We start from the raw sequence: 26361 nt of genomic DNA on the forward strand, positions 1-26361 counted from the left end.
TTTAAATAGGCTCTCTAAGGAAATCGCATTTGCAGCGTGGAGACAATATCTTTATAATTCAACAACTTGGACGGGCACACTACGTCACACCCTGTTTTGATATTGTGTGGTATCTTAAAAGATGTAGATATGCAGATAAAATATAATAAAAATGATAACATTCTCTCGTTTATCGAAAGTTCGCGTTCCGACCCGGGAAAACGTTATATTGATCGTAGAACACAAATTGCTACAGCTGCATCGTGATTTTAGATGAACGACGTGTTATGTCCTTGCCTTCCTATATTTCTATCCCCAACTTTTTACGATTTATTAATATCACAACTATTTCTGTTCGCAAAAACCATTTTATGAATATTTGCATACAATAGGAATCAGCAACATTTTTTTATCATGTAGGGCATATAAAAACAGTTGTTTTTAACATATTCATATATGTATTTTTTTAATAATTACAATAAGAGTATGCATATTTCATAGTGTTTTTTTTACAGATATTTGATTATATTTGCATAAATAAAACTAAATAACCACACCATATAGTAGTTTTCAAAATAAATGGCATAAAACGATTACATCGCATTTTGCAGAATAATATTTTTTTAATAAGTATTTATTAATTTATATGTCATGAGAAATATATATTAAGAATATTTTTATTTGTTTTAAAAATTAATTTTTTATTTTTATAAATTTCCACAGAATCTCGATGTCGAATATCCCAAAATTTTTAAATAGCAAATTTGTGTATTATTCGCTGCAAATACAAAGTATTTTACAATTCAAAATTTAATTTAAATAACAATAATAATGAAAAAAATCTGTAAAATTAAAAAATTAAAAAATTGCAAAATTTCGTAAGATAGAGCCTTCATTCGAATGTATTTAATGTATACAAATATAATAGTAATTAACAATTTTATGTTTTATATATACTGCTATAGCAATTAACACAATTTTACTCAATTATAGGTATATACGATATTGTATATTTGTACAATATTCACACATTACTGATATTGGTAATTTTATTAAACGCCATCGTTCTTCCACCGAGAATGCAACACGCATTTATTTAATATAATTGCAGTTTAACGTTTACGTTCATTAACGTATCAAGTTAAATTAAACACATCTGTGCGTGAATATAATTTAGACTTTAGACCAAATACAAAAAATTTCCCGTTATCATGCAAGCTATAGAATTTTCGCGATTATCTAAATGAGTAAAAAAGTCTTAATATTATTAACAATGTCGATAAATATTATAAAAAAGATATTAATCTTAAAAAAAAACGTTATCATGTCAATGTTATCATTAGACATCGAAATAAAATATTATAAAAACAAGAATATGCGAAACCACTCATTCTGGAAAATCCGAGAACTAAGTATGTCAGATACGTCGATATTAGCGAGAAAAACATCTTTAAAGAGTAGAAAGTAATATTTAATCAAAATATACCAATTATTACTTTTTTGCAATAATTATATAATAAAATATATAGGAGAGAAAATATTTTTATGCACTCTCATATTGTTTATAATATAATTACCGTTACATTACAGCATGCAAAAAAATATATATTCCATATTTTATCAGCATGGTCCATATAAATCCTTATTCCTTGTCTCTTATTATTTTTAGATAATAGTGCAAAATCTATGTCCACAATTTTTTATAAATATCTGATTATGTTCGAATAAATGCACTTGATAAATCTGCAATATTTATGCTCATGGATATCTCTTGCCTTATTATTATATTGATATTAAGAAAAAATGTTCATATCAACATGGCTATTTGAATTCGTTTTATAATCGGCAATAGATTGCGGAGCAATCTATGTTAGTTATTAGGAATGCATTGCCGATGCGACTTACATGCAGAGTAATAAACGCATTGACCTGGCCGCAGCATAGCCAGGTGCACTTTCGCCCGCAGCGTCACGCGCGCAAGCGATAATGACAGTCCGGGGAATTTAAATGCGGCGGTGCATTGTTGCGGGAACGCGGCGACTTCGATTCGCGATGCACGGAGCCTTCCCCTTCCCTGTCCAGTGGGTGGCTTATCGATCACAATTTCACTAGGCAATGTCCACTTGACCCGCGTGTCGCATGTAAATGACTTTGCTACTTTGCAACCCTTTGCAATCGTTCGCACTGCGCGACCTTCCGCTTTTCGCAGCGCGCGTGTGTTATTCTCGTATTGCTACATCATGTTGCGAACTCGCGTAACGATTAGCATCGACAAAGGTAATGCCGACGATCTTCGATTGAAAGAAAAAAGCTATGCGAATTGTGTGGTCGTTTAATCCTACGACTATTAAATGATGCAATTACCCCAGGATAAAATTAATAGATTCTACGTCAAATAAACTTTTAATGTTTTTATTAACAGATATAATTTTTATAAATTATATCTGTTAACATAATGCTTAAAATTTGTATTTATATACATTTGGCTGTTAAAATATTGCTAAGATAGATTTAAAATAGATTTTGTATTTATTGAATTATCTTAGATATGAGTTGTAAAATGTAAATATAATTTAAACAATGTTTTGTATGTATTGATATAAATAATAGAAATAATAAAAAAATAAGATGATATTAAATTAAATAAAAATCATTTGCTTCAAATAAAAAATAGAAAAAGTATATTGATGTAACTTTATTACATTCCCTTCAGTAATAAAAGGATTAACAAGAAAAGAGAGAAAGAAAGAATTTAAAAAAAAATTGAATTTACACCATTTATATTGAACTTTTCCCAATTTAATACTGAATGTTATCAGCAGAGGTACGTTATATCATGTATGCGTTAATTGTGATGGTCAACTAAATTGTACTCTAAATTGAATTGTAAAAAATTTTAATTTGGTAGTATCTAGTCAATATTTATTTATAATAATTATATACCAGCGCTCATTCGTGTTTCTTTTTTATTTTTATTAGAAGATATTTATTTCAAAAGTTTAAAATTAATATAATATTATATATATAACAGAATTTATTGAAATATATCTTTTATTCTTATTAAAAAATATCGCGAATTTTAATTTCTTATACAATGTGCTATATGTCATGATATCTTAATTTAGAATATCCCTTTTTAGAACTAGGTTGCGATTTAATAATAATATGATAAGGAAAATGTTTCAAAGTATATTTAAGTCTATTTTAAATTATGATTGCTGCACATGCATGCCATTAGGTACATTCTGCAAATGTCTTGTTTTTCTTTCTATATTGCATCATTTCTATAATATCAACGTTATATGCGCACGTGTCGCACTAACGCAACTACTGTACAAAGTTATAAATTATAGAAAGGCCGCGTGTGTGCATGCGATATACACAAACTTTCTTCTTCGTCCCTAGCTTGATTTTGTCGCAAGTTATGCAAACCGTGTTATTTTTCTTACTAGCTTTATCCTCCATTAATATTCAGAGCCTTATCTTATGATTACTATCGTTGAGCCATTAAGTGATTGTTATTTGGTTTCTCATATCGCGTAACATTTTGATAAATCCTCGATGATCATCGAATGCGAGACTTTTTTTATTCTCATAATTTATACAAAGGAATCAAGAAGAACACACGAATGTATACTCAATATTGTGATTTGATGTAAATCTATAAACATAGATGTTTTATCTATAGATTAAATTCATTAAAAATGTCGTATTATTGAATAGTATATCTCTCTCTTTCTTTTTATCGTCACTCCAATTTCCATAATTAGGAAACCTTGAGCGATATTATGAATTTGGAAATCATGGAACGACATCACAATTGTCATGATGAGTCGCTCAAGCGAGGAGCTCATAAGCTCCAGCGATGCATCGAAGATTGGAGGAGCTGCCGGTCGATCCGGAGCCGCGACTCCGAGGAATATTTTTGGAATAATCGACTATAGTTGACCAATTTGCTTACGACTAACGACTTATTGTAGAACGGGTCTAATTATGGAAATTAGGGTCGCGCCGTAGAGGAGATTAGTTCAGGGTGCGGTCGGTTGCATGTTGTTCGCGGTCTGCGAAAAAAGTTTTTAGATGATTTAAGAGAAGCAACGACTAGAAGGAATAAAGCGTAAAACATTGTACGATGATATAGAGCATATTATTAACGTGTGTATATTTATTTTCAAGATTTATTTTTAAAAAATATATTGCCAAATTATTTAAGAAAAGATCAGAAATAGTAGGAAATGAGCAAAAGACAAATACGATAAGCCGGAAACATTGCAATATAATTTTGTAGAACAAGAAAAAGAGTAATTTGCGCAAAAGAGTATATTTTATATTGTATATTTTATAATATGCCTTATTAGCCGCAATAAAACAATGTGAAAGAGTTGAATCGTTTAAGCCTTTAAGCAAATATTAAAGGAATATATTTTATTGAACATAATGTGATTATATTACAAATAGCTGAGAAAATTAATAAAGATCAATATATGTTAAGACTATTTTAATAATTAATAACTAATCGGCAGGTTATGATTCAATTTCTTAATAAAATTACAAAGATTTAAAATATTAAATATTAAAAATTTTTACGCATGTGCAAAATCACACGATTTTAACTACATAAATAATAAGATAACGAAACTCTATTTATAATCTAACTTCAATTTTGATTTAATTACGACTCACACACACACACACACTCAACAGTTTATTTTTTACCCTATAAAGTTTAATTATTAAACTATTCCGGCAATCAACAACTTCGTATTTGGATATGGATTGGATGTACAAATGTACAAATGTAAATATTACGGCGTGTAAATAATCTTATACAAACTACATATTAATTTTGAGCGTATTAAAGATAATCATCATGTTCATGTTTCAGAGATTCCCCGGTGGCATCTTCGTCGTTGGTCGCCAAACGTTTCGGAGGATGGCGTACCAGCGGAAACCATGATTATGTCAGATGCCCCATGCGACAACCTGCTTCCATGGACGAGCGGTAAAAGTTTTTCGTTTTGTTTATTTTTTAAGCGCGCGAAGCAACATTCATGATAGTTCATGAATCTTCAACATTCTCTGAAACTCTTAAAAAAAGAAAGAAAAAAATTGCAGTTGAATTCCTTAATGCGCTTACACTTGACGAACAAATATCTCTCCAATAAATAATTTAAGAACACCGCCCGTAACATCTATTATAAAATGCATTCTCTCATGAATTTACAATAGCCGCTCGATATTTATATCTCGAAGCATTTCCCTGAAAGTTATCGGTCATAAATATGTCATCATAAATGACACCGTCTCGTTTTACAAATATCTCCTCCTCTGTTAAAAAATAACGACCTAGTCATAAGCTAAGCTTTATACGAGGACGATAATATCCATGCATACAGAACGAGGTATGAATTAAATATTTCTATAAGAAAAGGCTTTTTATATGCTTTTTTTTGCAAAGCATATAAAATAAATAATAAATTGCAAATATAGATACAAAATTTTAATAATTAAAAAATAGAATCATATCTTTATTTATTTAATATAAGCTATTTATTTAATATATTTATTTAATATAGGCCACTTATTCAATTTCGAATAATTTAAAAAAATAATTTTTTATTTTAATATATATGATATTTTCCCAACTATTCTCTGCTCTAATCTGATTAAATTTTATTCTGGTTAGAAAATTGAGACACAATATTCTTTAGCAAGCGTTGATCTAGAAACTAAGATAAATTCTAATTCAATATTGATTAATTCCGCAGGTATTATCGGCGATATGAATCCGAACCCCCTCGTCCGATACGGTATCATCACTATCATCGACGCACGGACGCCGATCGGCATTCGAAGAGCTGCGACTATGCAAAGCGAGGAACCACAGAGTCGAGCATCGAGGTACAACACTTCGGTTTACCGATCCTCAGCGTGAGTGAGCCGAGTCCACCGGACGAGAACGAGCGCGTCGATGACTATTTGTAGGATTTGCTTGCCGAGGACTCCCTCAAGGAACTCCTCGTGTAACTCGCCCGGTCAATTTTCTCATCCCGATCCGATCTCCTTAAAATCGCGCGGAACTGCGAGTCGCGATCACCCGGATATTTTACTCTCCCTCGAACGTTCGCTGTATCTCGTCGATATAGCAATCGCTCTGCGATAATATATACTATACGTTGCTGCGTTCTTCAGGAAATCGTAATGGAAATAAAATAATCCGTGTAAAACGAGAGCGAGAATTTCCTGATCGCATGCAATCTCCTCTATCTCTATTCGTTGTAAGCGATATTCTTTCATGCGTATCATTTTAGAAGAGATCATAAATATATATTTGCTACTTGTCTGATAGAAACCGCGAAGCTACGAGAAATATTCGCATTTGGTCCAGACTTATTCCTCGGCATGGTTTGGAATGATACACACAATGCTAATATCAGTTACTTCTCGATATAATGACTTGTATTCATTAAAATATATTTTTTCCATGGAAAATTTCCTAGTGAATTATATTATATAACGTGAAAAAAACATAATATTTAAGTCTCTATCTTTTATATTATAAAAAATATATCGAGAAAAAAATTAAGTCCGAACCAAATTTGACTATCTTTTGTATCATATATTTCTAGGAAGTACGTGACTTGGTGAATAATTTCGTTATTTCGATATCCCTAATATTATTAATTTATATTACTAATAATTATAAATTAATATTAATTTGAGAGAATTTGCCCTCTCTTATTTTGGAATCTAAAATTATAATCGAGTTTGCTGCTCACGTATTATCTTAATATCTTGTGAATATTTTGATGTAGCGTGCGATATAAGAGTTATACTCGAAAAGAGAAAATACTTGAGGTTGCTTATTTATAAGTTTACAGTTACAATTCTTCTGTATGCACGAACAAGTGCGTAATAATGTATCTATATGTCTCCTTCCATTCTTTGCACATCTCTGATTTTCACAATATAACGTCACATTTTCTTGTCTCAATGCATAGAAAACAGCATTTTCTCTCTTATGTGCTCGCTATTATCAAGATACACCATATCAATAAGTGAATTGAATCATTTTAATTTAATTGAAGCCATATCCAGACATGTATTAAAAAAAGATGTTCATTTTTTAACTACATGCTTAGTTTTTGAATTGCTGATATAAGTTTCAACATATCCAGATATTTCTACAAAATCTATAAAAACGTGTCATAAAACTTTCTATTTTACGAAATTATGTGAAATATTATGTAATATATATTATGTGTTTAATACCAAACAGAAGCGAATTATTAAACTAGCAATATATGTCGCAATTTAATTAGTAAATATGGAACAAACATTACCGCAATATATTTATAAATTACGGTAACATCTCTGTTCGTATCTTAGTCCGACTTATGCGTGTCTATATAATAATATAGATCGTGTTCAAAAAAATATATATTAACAAATATATACATATATGTATGTGCATTTATATTACATATATATATATATATATATATATATATATATATATATATATATATATCATTGGACGATTTCAAAGATACTTCGATATTAATATGATTTATATTATTTAACTTTGTTAACGCGAATTTTATATATCAATCAAAATCTTTCTTTACTAAAGATGTCGGGAAAATCATGCAAAATCATTAAAAAATATTATAGGCATTTCCATTTGATCAAAGCCTACATGGAACAAAACTGTGACATTTATGCACATGTTTAACCTGCGATAAACTCGACGTCTCAAAAATATTATTTATAGGACATATATTACTTGTTTGATCTCCCTTAATAGCGAAGATAAATGTGCAGCCTCGCAAGTATTCGAAATTATACGCCTCGACCATTTGCGATATTATATTCTATCATTGTATAGGAATTGTATCGCGATATATATATATATATATATATATATATATATATATATATATATATATAAGATATCTTGAATCAGCTAGTCCTTCTATCGTTATAAGAAAAAAATATAGCTGATTGAAAATATCCCCTATGCGCGTCAGGAGCGATAGAAATCGATTTATTTACATATTACATATTTCTTCCAAACAATTTAAGACTTGCGCGTGTGAAAATCACAATTTCAACTTGCACTGATGCCTGAAAACACGAATTGTATTCTAATCCTTTGCAACGTATATCGATATACGATATATGAGAAAAAAAGATAATGAAGAATAAATATAAAGATAAATTTTTTTATGATGTTAATAGAGAATATGTCAATAACAAGTTTATTTTTAAAAATATGTGCTATTTTCTATATATAATATATCTAATTTCATATATACAATTAAATCATTTATAAACTGATACGAATTAAGCGAGGATTTAAGAAAAAAAAATCGCTATTTTCAGGTATCTATGCGATTACAAAATTCTTCTTCAAAACACACGCGAAAATGCGATTCTTGATGTGGGATCGCGGCTAATCATGGCTGAATTGCGAAGTTCCCTGTCTCTAAAAGATGTCGAGGAGAAAAAAATTTCCCTCGGCAATCGGTTTATCGCTTATCAGGGTTCATCATAATGTGGGAACAATACAGATCTTGTAATAATGCGTGCGACAGATTTTCGTGCCAGGTTATCCGAAGTATCCTATAGTACAGCGCCTTATCAATCGATTAGAAAGCCGCATGGCTTTTTTCAATGATAACGATTCATCGCTATCACGAAGCACATGCTTCTCAACGCTATTATTCTTCTCTCAACTTCATATCTTTGGACCAATCGTTGTAGGAAAAAGGGGCCATTAGAAAAAAAAAAAACTCAGAAGAATTGATTCGTTACAAGAGAGTATACAGAGATGTCGAGAAAAATATATGGCCAAGTTTATATTGCATATTTGAAGATAAAAGAATTTATTACAAACACATTCACAAACGCATACATACACACATATATATGCTTTTCTAAAAAGTTATAAAATAAGTATTATTTATAATTACACAAATAAAATATAGGATACGAATACTAATTGTAGTTTAAAAGATCGTATTAGGATTTGAAAGATAATTAGATGCTTATCACTCTTTATTTATTAACTAAGAAATATTATCTTATTGTTAGTATCATTTTAATATAATACTTTTTTTATGTGCAACGATTTAATCATATCATGTGAAGGGACTGATTTTTAAACACATATAGCATTATTTGTATTTACAAAATAAGTAAAAATTTAATTCAAACAGGATTCTCATTCCTATTTATACATATCTTTAAAAACCAAATGTGATTTTTTTAATTTTTAATATTTTAAATTCTTAATATTATTATGCTGGTTTTTATCAACTGCAATTTATCAACTGCAAAATTTAGGGACCAATCAAATGAAATATATATTTACTTTCACTTGCATGAACATTTTACATGTTAAAATGTTCGCGCATTACATTGTAAATCAAGAAAAAGATCATTTTTCTTATATATACATATGTAATAAATCCCTAACAAATATACCTCAATAATTCGGATATTAATTATTTTTTATTTTTAACTTTTCAGTTAAATAATAAAATTGAATTAATTTAATACGATAGATGATGATTAGACTACATCTATTCAGTTAATCTTTCACACATGCACACATACCTACACATATACAGACATACATTTTTACGATTAATTTATTCATCGATCGACCTGCCAACATTAAATTAAAATTTTTTATCTATAGTTCTATAAAATATGAATAAATAATAAATAATAATAATAAAAACATTAATGTAAACTTTTATATATTTAAGTTGCACATCAAAATGAATATAAAAATTTATTTCTAAAATTTAAATTTTTAAAGCACTGAATAGTATAAGCAATAGTATAAAGAAGTAAAGTCAAAACTTCTTTTCCGCTATAATAATATGATATTTTACAAATAGATGTGCATTATTTCAGATAAGTTTTACATAACTTTATCTATTATATTAAAAATATATTAATACTGAAAAAACTTATTAACTAATCTTTGCATTACTACAATTTTATATATTAACAAAAAGTAGAATTGTACCTCTTATCCGTAAATATAAAATGTATATTTGCTTGTTTATTTATTTGTATTTTGAACTATAGCACAGACATATATTAAAGGAATATTTAAAAATTTTGTTAATAACATACTAGCCCAAAATTATTCTTAAATCTTAAACATCAAATCTTAAGAAAAATTTAATATTATATAAATTTGCAATATATATAATTTTCCAATATTTCGTGTTCTCCAATATATAAAGTGCTCTAAAATGATAATCCAAATTGTTTTTAGATCTTGGCGCAAATACTGTCGCACGTATTAAATTACAATGGACGAGTAAATTATATGATGAGCGCGGTTATACAACACTCATTATAGCAACTACTTAAGAAAAACGATAGAAATATCTTAAGTGTCTCGCAAACTTTCATCTAGTCATGCATTTTCGTTATCTCGTCCATATGCCGCGATCAAGCGACTTTTACGTTCCTTTCTCTTGTAATACGCGTGTAAATATCCACGACCAATATATATAATATACTAAAATATGTATAAATTTACGTACGATCCTTCTAATTCCTAGAACACGTTTCAGAATTTAAGATCACAGCCATACACGATACATATTTGATTTTTATTCTACTCGTATATCAAATACTTGTATATCAGATGACACTGCGCGAGTGATGTATGATTTTTTTTAAATATGTTATTCTAAATTACATCATATGTTTAACTTTTATATAGATAAGTTAAATATGGAAAATAATGTGTCGCGGAGGATAATTGTATATCATCGCTCGTATGTATCAGAAGATAAAATTTGTGCCCCCTGTAGTTCAGAAAATTAGGAAAATATCGAGATCTTGTTAGCAGTCATTTTTAATTTACAAATCATAATTTTGTGAAACGTGAAAAACAAGGCCAGCTTTTGACGCTGCGTGGTAGAAAAAAGAAACTGTTGTCTATAATGATTATAATTTGCATCGCATGATCTTTTGCACGAAATTTTGTGTTACTCGGAACCAGCGGCTTTGACAGCCGCCTAAGATTTGTATATGATGGCGAATATGCATATGTGTAAATGCATACACATATTTATATGTATTGACAAATAGTTCATATATTATAAGTTAATCGATGCAATGATGCAAAGTGATGATGCAATGCTTTATATCTCAACCAAAAATATTATTTTTATGGAAAAATATCTAAATACTGAGAGCTCATGCTGAGATCCATTTGTGCGCTAAACTATTTAATGGAGCATTTATGTTTAACGTTTTCTAGCTTATTTCTTTTTTCTATTTCAAATATATATGTATAATTTATTTTAATTAATTAAAAAAGAATAAAAATATATAAAGCCGATAATTTAATATGAAAATATAATATAAAGATGTAATATTATATATAATATTAATAATATTAATATAATATTAATTTGTTAGACACTCTCTTTATTCCAAGATAAAAATTATTATATTAATTTGAAAATTTTTATAATAAATACTATAAGCTTTCTTTTTCTTCATTAAATGCATATAAAAGATACTTGAATAATAAAATGATAGAGAGTCTACCGTTAAATATATACTAATTGCTAGTATAGCATATACAGAATCTCTGAAAACAATTTGATACAACGAAATATAAATTATTACTCAATAAAATTAAATAATAAATTTTTATGATATATTTATTATTAGTAATGAATAAATAGATTGCGATATAAGATGGATCAAAGCATGAACTACCATACACATGTGTCCGACTGTGTAAAAAAACTGAAAGATTTCAATTACCTCCAGACATTGATAATTATAGCTTTAAACAAAGAGACCAAATAATTAAAAAAAAAATCATATTCTCTTACGAAACGGGCAGTCTTAGAAAAACCCGGATTAAGCAATTTTACAAAGAAAAAATATCCGTCTATTATTATTATAACTTATATATGCATGTGTATACATACATATATTACATTATATATATATATATATATATATATATATATGTATGTGTGTGTGCGTGTGTGCGCGCGTTTGTACGTAGAGATTAGAATTCTGATCATATTGATCTAAATTTTGATCAATGATATATCAAGCTATGTTCGATCGATCGAGGGTGCGAATGAATAAAAAGCTCTATGTATTTACTTGGATATAAATCCTATCTCCTTATACCATATAACTCCAAGTCCAAGTGAATAATAAGTGAATGATAAGAAATACTAATTTAGCTATTATGGACATTACAATCTAATCATAATTGAACAAGTCTAATATATGAATTATAATAACACTGTCAATATACAATGACTGTTCTCAGATGAAAAAAAAAAAATAAAAATATTCAAAATAATAAATTATATAGTATATGATGAATCCAATTGAGAAATTTTATGTTCTTTATAGAAAAATAAATATTACTTTTAGCAGATTTATATATAAAGCTGTTTTCTTAATAAAGTCACACAATAATCATCCTTTCTAATGATTTTTAATTATCAGATTTTTACGTATACATACGCACCCTTTATCATCGATACGTCTATATGCCTAAAGATCTTATCAGATATAATAGAATGTGATTAACGACGATCACTATGATCATTCACGCAACAACGATGGCTTTTCCTTTTCTTGACGTGCGAAATAATGATATGATGGAAAACACGCATAACTAATTTCGCATTTATCTAATTCGATGTATATCTGGATAAATAGCTATATTCGAAATACTACAACGAGAACTTATCCTTACCATCTCGTTTATAATTGAGATGAAAAAAACAGAACCTCAGTGTAATAAATCGCGGAATTATGAAGAGTTAAAATTTGTCAATTCATGACGTTATAAATTCTAAACCTGTGATTTATCAAATCTTACTTTAGGAGATAGCTTAAAGCTTTTGGTAGAATAATAGATGTACGATATATGGAACATATACTCTATATACGATACGTACATTCTCGATTCACTCTCGGAACATATCGTATTGCACGCTCCTATAATTGAAAAAAAAAAAAGCAGAAACATCTTAGACTCGATTATTAATCCTTAATCAGTATAGTAAAATCATATATTTGATATGAGAAATTCATGGATTCACAGAATTAACTTTCGAATCTCAACACCGGGATTTCGAAAAAATCGATTCAATGAAATTTAGTTTTTGTATAAAGTGGCTATTAGAAAAGTAAAATACTTTTATAGACCAAAATACGTGATTTATATCAATCTTATAATGGATTCGTAATAAATAAAGAAAAAATAAGAAGTTAATTATTGATTATGTATTAATTTAATCAATTAGATTTTTTACGATCTCTCTGATATAAAATAAATAATAATTAAAAACTTTAGAAACTAAATATATTTTTTAAATTAAGAAAAATAAAGAGTAGCACAAATATATATATAAATAAAAATCTCCAATAATTAACGTAACGTATCTGCAGCTTATCGCTGTTACTGTAACTATATAACTTGCTTTTAGAGCTATTTGCTTAAGAATCCATTATGTGCTGGTTAAGGATTAAAATATATTTTTTCAAACCGTTATAATTAAAAGTGTGAGTGCATGCGCGATTTTAACATTGATCACATAAGAGGATGAAATGACGCACGATATGGTAACAGAGAGAGTGGAAACATTTTATTTACATTAAAAACTTTATAGAGCCGATCTTTCTTGTAGATAACCCAAGTGGGGACTAATCTTTTTATTGAATAAAGTCTATCACACACCTAAACCAAGTTATTTATTTAAAGATTAAGAAAAAATATAATTTTAGATAAAATAACTTGAAAATGTGGATGTATCAACTTATTGTTAGATGTATTGCATTATAATTAAATTATATTATATTTATAAAAAATTAATTATCGTAATTAAAATGCGCAATTATTAATTTTGTTTAAAAAAAGAATAAATATCATTTTTCTCTTGCTCCCCTTTCTCTCTCCCTCCTAGAAAAAAATATTTCTATTATACATATTAATTTTAATAATGCAGATGTAACTAAAATTTGTCAATATTTATAAAAACTATTAATTTAATGTCCATAATTTTCATTTGCAATAATTCTGATATTTTATAATTAAATATATATACGCATATATTTTTATTTTTTTCATAACTTTCCTCCATTATCATCTGTACTTGCACGTTTAGCTTATAGTTTCTCACTCTAGTGGCAATACTTGCCGAGCCGAGATGGCGTATCTCGTCTCATAATTTCTAATCATTCATGATTCGTGATACCGCGCACTGCATGATGGTGGTGCTGCTGTCGCATATATGTATGAATGTACGTAAACAGATTGCATTTTGCAAATTGCATCTTCTTGATACATCAATGTTATTCAATGTTATTCAGTTGATTATAAACACATTACAATATGTCTGATGGTAAATAGTATTTTTTTAACAATACTTTATGATTATTATAATAATTACTGCTTTAAAAAATAATAAAAAAAAATTTGAGCAGTAAATATAATAAGATTTTGATATATACACATAAATACTTTTTATTTAATATAACTATATAATCAACTTAGAGATCTTAATAAAGATATATATTGTACAAGAGTAATATATATAATATAAATACAATATAAATTTGAATTTGTAGAAGAAGTAATACGCCGGAGATTACTTATAGACGGCGATGGGACGGGAGATGATCGTAGGATCAATATGTTGTTAAAATCGTTTATAAAATGGATTAATAGCTCTGATGTGGATAATACGTTACATGAAAGAATGCTATCACAGTTGGCGCAGTGTGAATTTGCACAGAAAAAATCCAGACTAGTCTCAAATATGAGTCGAGAAGAGTTAGACAGTTATGAACAGCTGTCCAAAGAAATTGAAATACAAATAGAAGAAGCCAAAGAAGACATAGAAAAGACTAAGATAGAATTGCAAGATGCCAAACGTGTGAGAAAGAATAGAATAGAATATGATGTATTAGCAAAAGTCATCAATGAACAGCCGGATCGTTTGGAAACAGACATCAAACTTGCCACATTACAACAAGAGTTAGCTACTTTAAAGGTTTGATAACATGTTTATATACATAATTTTTTTTTCTTTTTAAAATAATTATAAAGATTGATTATATTTTAGAATTATTTTTCACTTGCAGGAAAAATCAGAGCAGTTAGAACACAAGTTAGAAATGCGTCGTAAACAATTCCATGTTTTGATATCATCAATACATTCTCTGCAAGGAATGTTAGATAAGTGCGATGAAGAAATAATTGATGTGAGCCTTGAGAATGATGCAGAGGACACAGATGTGCAAATGCGTGATAGTTCATAAAAAAAGTATTTATTTTATAAATATATTAAAATAGATGACAAGAAAAAAGATTTGATAAAATTCGATCTTTATTTTCAATATCGTTAAATGTAACTGTATTTTCCTCATATTTCAATAATGTATCAAAATACATGTATCAAAAAATCTTTAATTTTAATTTGCTAGTTTTTGGTACGTGTCTAATGGTTAAAGACAGTCTAGTATCACGTTTTATTATCTCTCCTTCTATAAACTTTCCTGCACACATATGTAGATTTTTTATTGAAGATTCTGATATACTATCCACATCTCTTTCTGCTATAGAGTGCAAATAATTGTGATACAAGTCCTTTTGTAGAACTAATAAACTTCTACGTTCTAATAATAAGCTGAATTCTAATTTGGGCTGTTGTTGCTACAAGATTAATGTACATTATATAGAGATATATATCAGCAGTTTTCATTATATATTGCAGTATCTACCTCTATTGTGTCAAGCCGTTTATAAAAGTCAAGGAGTGTATGGGAACCACAACTGATAGTGGTTACAACAGGATAAAAAAGTGGGCCATCCGAATGTGCCTAAGCAAAAATATATTATTATTCACAATATGTACAATATCATGTACATATTTCCATATTTTCTATTGATTGAAATAAATATAATCTATATGTAATGAAAAAAACTAAATGCCTTTTGTATCCAACATACCATTATTCCTTGCCCAGATAAATATTCATTAATTAAAACATGATTAGGTAAGATTCTGCTTTCAAAAGCATTCAAAGCTGTCACTTTATCGATATATTTCTGAAGCCACTAAAATGTTACCGATATTAATGTTTGTAGGTGTGTGTGATTATATATTCATTTAATCTGGTATTTATTATAAATATTTGTTGACACAAATATAGAAGTCTTTAGTTTTTCTATTTTTAAAACAACTTTAAGACATTTTAAATTCTTGCTACCTACACTAGGAATCTGTTCTGCTATCATTCCTTTAGGATGTGGTATCCCACCCCAATTTTGCAATCTGCGGTGACTCAATTGTGTCCATTTTGGCAGGGGTACGCTATTTATGTGCTTTATAATTTGCTTTTCTTCCTCTTCGGTGATAAAGTTCGGTATGTAACACGCAGTGTCTGGTATCTGTGATTTACATATATATATATATATATAAAAGCAGATTCTCTTTTAATGCGAATACAATCTATGAGTAAGAAATATATCGATTAATTAATAAGAGTAAACCTGTGAAACTATTGCATTGGACAATAAAGAACATTGTTTCTCATCCATTTTCACAATTTTCCTAAATTATAGCAATACACACGAACTGACGTGCCAACCCTACAAAAGACAATTTCAGAAATTGATAAATGTCGATGAACGATAATGTAAACAACTGTGAAGTATAAGCAGCTGAGGAAGCGCGTGCATACAATATGTGCGCGTGCGTATACGAGAAAATTGATGAAACTGACAGCTAGCAGAAGCTTCCTCAGTCGTACGCAGTCGTAAATGTCAAACGTTTATTTTCTTCCGCGGGTCACATGGCAATAGCAAATTATCAATTCCATTACACGGATATCGTAACATTGTAACAAATTTTGCTCATGGCAATATATTGTGAAGACTGTGTTTAACGAGCGCGAATTTTAATCACGTAAAAATTAGAATCTTACTGCGTGATATTACAAGATATCAGAGCACACGTTGTTTAGGCGCAGTATGTTGATCAATAGTGTATTTGCATAAAATCAATTAATGATACATAAACTGATACATTTCACAGTATGAGTTTCTACGACAAAAATACCTGTTAAATCTGTGCTGAAATAGACTGAATAATAAGTGGAGTAAAAGCAAAGTATAGGCAGATATCAATAAAATAAAATGTTTCAATTACACTTTGTAAAATACACAGAAGTTATTTAAAAATTAAGTTGTAATATTTTGCAAAACTTTCTCTACCATAATTATATTTTTAAACTAAATACAAGATATGTATTGATTGTTCATGAGAATTAAATGGCTGATAAAAACATCAAAGTAATCCATCAGGTACAATTATATAATGATATAATTACACGCGATAGCACTAATATTCCATGCAGAATGACTAATATGCTCTTTTTCAAGCACATATGTCTTCATATTTAAAAAAAATTGCTTTTTTCGCAGTTTCTTTTAGATCATAATTTTGAGAGCACTGCTAAAACTTTAATTCAAGAAGTCTCAAAAATGGGCTTTCAAAATTCGGCATGCAAATTAGAAACTACTGCAGATCCGTATGCTCAATTAATATTATATTACAATATTGGAGATTATTCAACCTTTTTCCAGGTAAAAAGTTATTTATACAACAGAATTAAGTGTTTGCAATTAAATCTATTGCTATTAAAAATATATATAAGATTGAATCAGATAAAATATTTTATTTTTTTCAGTTATGGAACGACTTGTTTTCTAATAGCACTAAACAGTGCGAAGAATATAAAAAGTTAACATTTTATTTACACGTGCATTTTGCTATATTACCTAAACGTAATTTATACGTTGATCAATATAAAAAACATGGTAAGGAAGATAAATTATTAATAATTATATATAATTAATAATTAATAATTATATATATATATATATATATATATATATATATATATATATAATTCAAATACTTTATATAATATTTTCAGAATCGACATCAGAAATAAATACACCAAAATTGTCTTCAGTAAAAGAAAATTCTGTTTTGAAAAGATGCAAAGAGGTAACTCATTTTTTTAAATTATTTAAAATATATTATATTTTCTATGTATGTATTTATTCTTTTTAAATATTCTCGCATATTACGTTTAAAATAAAATGTTAATCCTTAATGTAATCATCTACTATATTATGTGAAATATTGTAAAAATAATTAGCCTAAGGATGTTATTAATAATAAACAGAACAATGCAACTGAAATCGAAAAAAATATAAATAACAGCATGAAACAATTACAAGATTACTTGAATGGAGATGGCAAGGAATTAGAAAATGACATAGAATTACAATCATTTTACGCACTTCCGTTTGTAGAAGACATTTATGCAGACACTTTTTTCTCAAAAATATTAGAACAGCGTTGGTTGGATGAATTATTAAGGAATCTAGACTTATTTATTAAAAATCATAAACAAGTAAGTAAATTCAATGTTGAAAAATAAGAATTTTGTTTATCACGTGTTTATATTCAATAATATGCGAAGGACAACGAAAAATTAAATAATAATTATAATTATAATTAATATTGAACAAAATTATAGGATCCGATCGATTTGAACAATATAAATCTTAATAAAGTGCAATCGCGGGATTTAGTACAAGTGCATACTGTGCCAGTAACAAAAATGAAAGTTGTAGAATTAGATGCTGCACCAAATAAAACTGCAAAGAATAATATTTCAATCGTGCCAAACGATAGAGATATACCCATATTTTTAGAAGACCATGACGATGAAGAACAGTACAGTTTAGCTCATAAAACAAGTCGTAATTTAAAATCGAAGTAAGAGGGTCTTTTCATATAATTTTGGCAAAGAAATTAAAACAATTCGGACATGTGTGTTATTATTTGCAGAGATACACAAACACATATTACTGGAGATCAAATTATAATTAATAATTTCCGAGAAGATGTACTGAATGCAGGAGAAAGTGTTAACAGTTTAGTGAAGATGCACAAACTAGACAAAAAATTGATTCAATGCAATCAGGAATTGGCATTGACCAAGACTCATTTATACAATATTCATACAAATTATGAGAAATTAAAAGTGAGATTTCATAAATTACACGCGGACTATCATAAGCTAATAAACGTTGCCGGAGAATTAACGGTGGCATTGGAAAACTCAGTGAAAGGGCAAACTGTCGATATACAACAAACGCTCGAAATTTGCATGAAGATATTTCCAGATTTATTTAATCAAAATATAAGAGAGGCTTCCCAAGTAAGTATAAAGAAAATCACGACGTGTCTTCTATAAACGATATATTTTTCATATTTTACTACTTCCGACAGCCATCCTTGTTGCAATTCAATCATACTGTAAAAGCAGTTGCCCAGCCTAAACTCGATCACATCGCACTACCGATATCTCCAAAATTATTAGACTATAAAAAAATCAAGTTACATCTTCTTAACGGGGACGTGAAGACAAAGTTATTGCTATTGCAAGCATTGCGTTGGGTATTAAAATTATCACTGAATATATAGTGATATATAATATATACTATATATTATTTTAAATAATACATTTATATTTTAGAAAATAACGCTCGCGCAGCTAAATGAACAGGATGAAGTCTTGCACGAATATGTGAGCCACGATTTGTTGGGACTTCATGGACAAATTGCTAGCGACAGTGGCAAGCCAATTCTACCATGCTTGCTGACTGCAGGAGAAGCTTATGCTAGGCATCTTTTACAGCAGTTTACTGCGCGATTATTAAACACATTGGCATCCTTCAGATGCGGAAGAGATTACTTGTCGGTCGGATCTACCATCGTAAATGTGGTAAGTTAATCATTTGTGTGTGCATGTTTTTATAATTATTCGTAATACTGAAATCAGACAAAAATATTTTATTCGAAATTACAAAACTAAAGATAAATATAAACTTATATATGTGAGGACACATGTTAATATAAATCCTCGATATTTTAGATCTTTACTTGTCTCGATAGTAATTACGCTGAGGGAGTTGACATTTTCGCGTGTGACATGATGGTGGCGATGTTACAGAAACTATCTTTACGTAGACAGCAACGGATATACATGATAGAAAACGGATTGCTGGAATGGTTGATCAATCATTTACACGATAAATGTCGCGTTATAAGTTTATACAGGCTTGAATATGCTACCGCACTTTTAATGAATCTGTCGTTACATCGGTTAGCGCAAGCTAGAGCATCTAAGATACCATCTTTACTTGTTTCTACATTACTCATCCTTCTCTCAATAGATCATTCATCTGTGAGTTAAGTTGCATATATTTAATGAAAATATAATATTTATCAAAGAGAATTTTAGAAAGATTAATGTAAGAGATATTTATATAAATATTTATATAATATTTATATAAATTTCATATATTGTTCGTTAGTCTCTACCATATATCAATGGAGCGCTAAACAATTTTCTAAACAATCCTGTAATCAATGAGGAAGCAAAGAAAATTAAATGTTCGAATATATCGGATTATCTTGGTAGCAATCAAAAAACTACGAAAATAAGGTATATGCATAAAATATAAAGTTTTCAAAAGTAGAGATTAAAATTTTCACTATATACAAAATAAGAAAATAATCACATTGAAGTGTAATTCATGGATTCATAATTGACATAATGTCTTCTTATAAACTGTAAATCTTTACTTTGAAGTGGTGATAATTTAGAAAGTTAACATTTGTAAATACAATTAAAAGATACACAGCAATTTTCTTTTATTAAAAAAATTAACTTAAATGATACTACTATTTTCGTATAATATAGAAAGCATCTAGAACATATATTGAAAATACAGAGGCGTGAAAATGTTAATACGCCGCAAGAAGAGACTGGGGATGATGATAACGTAAGTTTATGTAAATTTCCCAAATGAATATTGTCTGAATATCTTAATATGTCCGTAGGAAGAGTTGGACGTGTTGGAAAATGAATTAGACGAAAATGATCCATTACAAAATTATGTCGGTGAATTGAATGGAGAAACGCTGCTTGCAATGTGTTATAGCGTTTCTTCAAAGATTCCTCAGGATGCTATAACCACGGATACAACTTTACAAAAGATATCTACGCTGAATCCTATTAATTTTTACGACAATCAACACAATAATCATCTTTTCAAACGTCCATCATATCCTTTGTTAAGGTACTTATACATATAAATTGTACATTCTAAAATCATTGCTCTTTTTATGTATTAAAAATTGTATATAAAAATTAGCAATTATCGGATTTTTTCTTATATATCACATGAATATCGTGTACACAGCTGAAAAGATTAATTTAGTATAATAATAACAAATTGAAATAGTAGGTATAATACGAAGATGAAAAATAATTTGTTATCAAAAGAAAATTGTATCAAAGAAGCAGCTCTTGCTAAACAAGTATCAAATTTGCCTAATTCCTCTTTGAAGGTATTATACCCAAAGTATAAATTCATGAGAAGTTTTTATTGAAACTTTTTTCTTTTTATATAATATATCGATAATATCTTCAAGGAACAACAAATTATCACAAACGGCACGAATAAAGAATCACTCTCTGCAGATAAAATTGAAAGTAATACAGAAAGATTCGTCACTGAATCTTCCTTAATTATGAAATACGAAAGTCGACCATACGAAGAGCAGAATAAAAATTTAAATGTTTTAGAAAATATAGTTTGGCCATCAAGCACGATCAAAAACAGAAGTCACAATCAATACGAATTTGATTACGATAAAACAAATAACATACAAATGGATCAATTAAAATTACGCAGATTACAAAATAGAATTGATATAGAAAAATTTTATGTTGGAAAATGTAAAGCAATATTGGAAAAATCACCTTTGAAAACTATAACATCTTTTAAGCAAAATTTCTCTCAGAAAACAATTTCCAACAATACTATTTATTTATATGAAAATCGGACTTCCAAGTGCGTTATTAATTTAACTTAAATGAAGCCACAGTGATTTGATATAATGTCTCTTATATGTAATACATTGATTTAACTTATAGTTTATAATTAATAAGTTATCGTATTACAGGGACAGTAGTGAGACTGCAATAACATCTTCTGTGACTCTAACATCCGGTCGCGAAAATGGTCAAACAGGTACGTATTTCACATTTTTAATTTTAATTATTGTTTAAATATTCAATGTTAAATATTTAACTATCGTTTGACTAGAAGACTCCTCCATTATTTTCATTTTGTAACACAAGCATTGATTTAAAAATAACGAACTTGATATATTAAGAGAATAAATCGCAAATGACATTCAGTGAAAGCTTTACGACTTTCCCTACATGTTTAGAACACCTTAGAAAAATTAGAGCACGTAAACGAAAGTGATGAAAATTTAGATAAACATTAATCAGTTAGATAACATACAATAACCAAAGTTTAATAATCATTTTAAAAATATATTATTTTAAATAGCCATTTAAGATAATTTGATTCATACACAATCACACAATTTAATCTCTTGATATAAAATAATTTCTGAAATTATATAAAAAAATAAAATAGAAAATTTCTTATTATTGTTACTATTATTAAATTTTAAATAGAATGCTTATAAATCTAATTTTTACAGAAATGGAGAAATTCAGCAGTATAGCATCGCTGTGAGTAATTTTATGTATTCACATTGCAGTGCACTTCTCACAACTTTTGGATATTTATTTGTATTGTTGACACACGCGCGTTTTGTATTATTTAATTATTATACACATATATTTCGTTTATATTACAATTTATGTATTTTTATAACAAATTATATTTTAAATAAATTATATATTTATTGTGCTTGTTTTAATAAAATGCGCTTTTGCTTATCTCTCCACGTTATATACATTCAGCTCTTATCGATTTAGTAATAATATTGTTTGTAGGAATAGTAACAATTATGATAACATAGTTAATGATAATTTATGGAAAAATAATTCAGAACTTGCTAAAGAAGAAGAAGCATTTTTGGCCAAGCCTAAATTATCAAGGACACCTCCATAAATATAAAAATTCCAGGATGAATTCAATTAAAAAATGCTAGTTTCTTCATATATATATAACAATCATATTGAATTATAGAATTATGATAACTAAAATTTTTATTTTAACAATTGCAGAATTTCTCACAGTGCGTTTATCATAGACAATGTACAAACAATTTTCGCGCAAAATAACTTAATATTTAAAAAATAAATATAAATAAATCTAAAATATATGTGCATGTGTTCTCTATTGCAGAAAGGATTTTAATTTTTTAATAATGTTAATTGTGAATATCATTACTTGCTATCTAGAAAAATTTTATTTATATATAATAATAATTTACTTTATATCCGAACCAATATAATGTTGATTCCGTTGAAAAGAAAAATTTTTTAGAAAAAGATTGTCTTGACATCTATATATATATATATATATATATATATATATATATATATATATATATATATAAACATAAGGATATTTTCCTCTATGCACCAGTACTGTAAACAATATTAAAAAAAAAATTTATAATATTTTTAAACATAGTTGTGTGATAGGGAAAAAATAATAGAAACGTCCACACTTCAACATTTATAAAAGATTAAACAGCATTTTTATTTTGAATAACGAAGTGCAAAAATTCCTATTAAAATATACTTATACAATAAATATATATATATATATATATACACAAATTTCAATCACATCGTTGTGTGTATATGTTATATTTTTTAAATATTACTTCACAAAAATATTAAGCAGGAATAGCCCTTGTCACAAGCATTGGATTACCGCTGGTTCTATATCGTCTTGACACAGTGGGATTGTCATTATAATTACTACTACTACCGCCACTTTGATATGCATCAAAATTCGACGAAGTGGGATAACCATTCATGAAAGCGCCACTCTTACTTCTGTAAGAGTTACCGGTGTAACCCGACTCATTGGAGTAAATACCAGTGTGTGTGTAACTCGGCCTGCTGTCTTTAATTAAAATAATTTTTCTACTATCTTTACCGTAAGGAACGTAATAACCATCGCGTTCCCTCGTCGAGTAACTTACGCCGCTATTCGGAGCGTAGCGAGACAAGTACTTGTAACTATATTTATTCGGTTTTCCCGTGGAATAAATACCAGAACTGTATGCCTTCGAGAAGTGATTGCTCGGCCTAGAACCCGATGTATACGGTGAAACATCGTAATTATGGCTCACGTGTCCTGCATTTCCCCGTGTGAAGCGCATCTCGGATGGTATCGAATAGATATCACTATACTTGTTGCTGCCTTTCAGATTGTACGGAACGTCTTTCTGCTTTCCAAACGAGTATTCGCTAGTCAGACCACCTGGCAAATAAGGGGGATAAACGTGATCACTTTCAGAGTAACTTGAGGAACTAGAGGAACCGCGATATCCTTGTACATTGCTATTCACGGTGTCTCCGGAATAATTTTCTACAGCTGGTCTGGAATATTCAGAATAAGCAGGTACTTTTTTATTACTACTACTGCTACTACTAGCCACGTATTGGCCAAAATCAGAATCTTTGTAAATTGGACCGCTTGAATACGTGTTAAAAGTTGAATCCGCATTGTTGTTAGAATTAGAATATCCATTGAACAATGTATTAGTTGTTGCATGAGTAGACGAAGCGTAAGAATTGCTATCGGAATTCTCGTAAATATTGGAATATCCTGCGTATTCATCTCGGTGATTATTTGTGGCATATCCGTTGTAATTGTTTCCAACATTGCCTTCTATACTACCCTGACTACCGATATTGATTAATGAAGAACTGCTGACATGGTCGGATAATTTGTGACTGTCATCTCCAGCACCGTAAAAGTTTCCATCATTTTGATAGCTATTCTTAGATCGTAAGTACGGATTATTAGTAACGGTGTTACTATAATCATACACATTGCTATCTCCGGTAAAAGAATAACCTACAATAAAATAAGTCGATTAATGTGCGATTTTTCATATTATTTTTAATTGCAAATTTTAATAATATAATTTATATTCTTTAAAAATATCTTATTTGTAGTAATAATTAATTTTAATGATATATATAAAATTTTATGAGAACATATATACGTACAAAAAACACAAAACTTATTAATACATACTATTAAGAGGTGGCTCCGCATTCACGACTATCGTACAACAAATTATTACTGTTTTCTAAAAAAAATAATTATCTTTTATGAGAAACTAAAAAAAATATAATTATTCTATTATAAAATACATAAAATTATATATATTTTAATGTTTATATGTTATTCTAATGTGACCACTTTTAAATAAGAATTTTAGAAGTATAATTTACATATTTTTCTATCAAAATTAAGGTAACAAAACAAAATTTCATTTCATTAAAAAAACTTTTTTCAAACAATAATATGTAATAATTAATAGCGTTATTTTTTTTAAATTGGATATAGCCTTTTCTATTCGCGCACAATATAATAAATATACTTATTTTTGTATTTTGAAATTATTAAATATTTAATGATATTAAATGAAATATTTTATTTTCGCAAACTTTTTACACACATATTTAATATTTACTTACTAGTAGCATGCTGACTGTCACCACGTCTTATAACTAATGTTAACCGAGTAAGAACTAATGGATCTCTGTTGTCTACTAAAATGGAACTACAAATATATTAGCTGGTAAAAGCGCTGTTTTCTGTTTTATACCCCCAGCAAAGCAACCCACTCCCTCACTTTACGGAAAGGTAAAAGCGATCTCGGTACGCACATACTGATGTGATATTGGTCGGGACCCGACCATACAGAGTAGAGAGAAACGAGCCAACCTGCTTTAGCTCTTCACTTTTACAGGGAAAGCAATGGGTCACCTCTCTGTGAGACTGCATAGCAAACTACACGGTGACATGATGTGACCTACCTATCTAACGTACACGAAGAGGGCTAGAAATTACATCTAAGAATTGTCCGCCTTTATTCTATTGCAATAATTAATCGTATCTTACAGTACTCTTTAATATTACAATAATTGCACATAGTAATTGCAAACAGTGCGGCCTATGAGAATAAATATCTCCTTGGATATGTTCCCCATGTTTCATTAAAATGCACGTATAATTTGCATGTAATTTATATTATTATTAATTTAAAATATTCATTTCCATTGACAAGATTTAATTCTCAAATACCAAAGTTCTTTTTATCCCATATCATAAAAAATGTATCTTCATAAATATCATTAAAAAAAATCATAAAATATAAACCTTATTTTGTATACATATAAAGCAATGTTGAA

General features: G+C 28.5%; 6 protein-coding genes across 22 annotated transcripts in view; 3 read left to right on the forward strand and 3 right to left on the reverse strand.

Moving 5' to 3' along the window:
• The window catches only part of LOC126856272 (uncharacterized), an 86021-nt gene extending 78684 nt beyond the window's left edge, over nucleotides 1-7337 (forward strand). For all 14 annotated transcript variants that reach the window (XM_050604653.1, XM_050604657.1, XM_050604651.1 and 11 more), the window contains 2 exons: nucleotides 4865-4981; nucleotides 5748-7337. In XM_050604653.1, the coding sequence (XP_050460610.1) occupies nucleotides 4865-4981; nucleotides 5748-5964 (334 nt within the window). In that variant the 3' untranslated portion in view covers nucleotides 5965-7337. The remainder of the gene's footprint in view (nucleotides 1-4864; nucleotides 4982-5747) is intronic.
• The window catches only part of LOC126856260 (uncharacterized), a 155236-nt gene that overhangs the window by 121028 nt on the left and 7847 nt on the right, over nucleotides 1-26361 (reverse strand). The gene's annotated exons all lie outside the window — the stretch shown is intronic.
• Nucleotides 14256-15908, forward strand: LOC126856311 (THO complex subunit 7 homolog). 2 transcript variants are annotated; one of them, XM_050604724.1, is made up of 4 exons: nucleotides 14256-14402; nucleotides 14629-15053; nucleotides 15145-15326; nucleotides 15777-15908. In XM_050604724.1, exons 1-3 carry the CDS (start codon nucleotides 14393-14395, stop codon nucleotides 15319-15321), a joined length of 612 nt encoding a protein of 203 aa, XP_050460681.1. In that variant the 5' UTR covers nucleotides 14256-14392; the 3' UTR covers nucleotides 15322-15326; nucleotides 15777-15908. The 2 variants fall into 2 exon arrangements, with proteins under 2 accessions (XP_050460681.1, XP_050460680.1); XM_050604723.1 differs by lacking the exon at nucleotides 15777-15908 and having other exon boundaries at nucleotides 15145-15478.
• On the reverse strand, nucleotides 15443-16913 carry LOC126856308 (alpha-ketoglutarate-dependent dioxygenase alkB homolog 6). Of its 3 annotated transcripts, none has more exons than XM_050604719.1 (6): nucleotides 16789-16913; nucleotides 16556-16654; nucleotides 16277-16453; nucleotides 16013-16120; nucleotides 15784-15882; nucleotides 15443-15715 (listed from the first exon to the last, which is right to left on the reverse strand). In XM_050604719.1, the coding sequence occupies exons 2-6, from the start codon at nucleotides 16601-16603 to the stop codon at nucleotides 15458-15460; spliced, it is 690 nt and encodes a 229-aa protein (XP_050460676.1). In that variant the 5' UTR covers nucleotides 16604-16654; nucleotides 16789-16913; the 3' UTR covers nucleotides 15443-15457. The 3 variants fall into 3 exon arrangements, with proteins under 3 accessions (XP_050460676.1, XP_050460674.1, XP_050460673.1); XM_050604717.1 differs by having other exon boundaries at nucleotides 16747-16884; XM_050604716.1 differs by lacking the exon at nucleotides 16789-16913 and having other exon boundaries at nucleotides 16556-16739.
• LOC126856250 (lisH domain-containing protein ARMC9-like) lies at nucleotides 17238-23219 on the forward strand. Its single transcript, XM_050604596.1, has 16 exons — nucleotides 17238-17368; nucleotides 17489-17650; nucleotides 17755-17884; nucleotides 18004-18077; nucleotides 18259-18489; nucleotides 18616-18857; nucleotides 18930-19302; nucleotides 19374-19541; nucleotides 19621-19869; nucleotides 20020-20331; nucleotides 20462-20592; nucleotides 20851-20932; nucleotides 20991-21229; nucleotides 22119-22186; nucleotides 22671-22701; nucleotides 22969-23219. Exons 1-16 carry the CDS (start codon nucleotides 17336-17338, stop codon nucleotides 23084-23086), a joined length of 2643 nt encoding a protein of 880 aa, XP_050460553.1. The 5' UTR covers nucleotides 17238-17335; the 3' UTR covers nucleotides 23087-23219.
• On the reverse strand, nucleotides 23722-25731 carry LOC126856283 (probable serine/threonine-protein kinase clkA). The gene is made up of 3 exons (XM_050604683.1): nucleotides 25645-25731; nucleotides 25199-25253; nucleotides 23722-25015 (listed from the first exon to the last, which is right to left on the reverse strand). Exons 1-3 carry the CDS (start codon nucleotides 25651-25653, stop codon nucleotides 23823-23825), a joined length of 1257 nt encoding a protein of 418 aa, XP_050460640.1. The 5' UTR covers nucleotides 25654-25731; the 3' UTR covers nucleotides 23722-23822.

Source organism: Cataglyphis hispanica, chromosome 18, assembly GCF_021464435.1.
Source record: "Cataglyphis hispanica isolate Lineage 1 chromosome 18, ULB_Chis1_1.0, whole genome shotgun sequence".
In the NCBI taxonomy this organism is placed as follows: Eukaryota; Metazoa; Arthropoda; class Insecta; order Hymenoptera; family Formicidae; genus Cataglyphis; species Cataglyphis hispanica.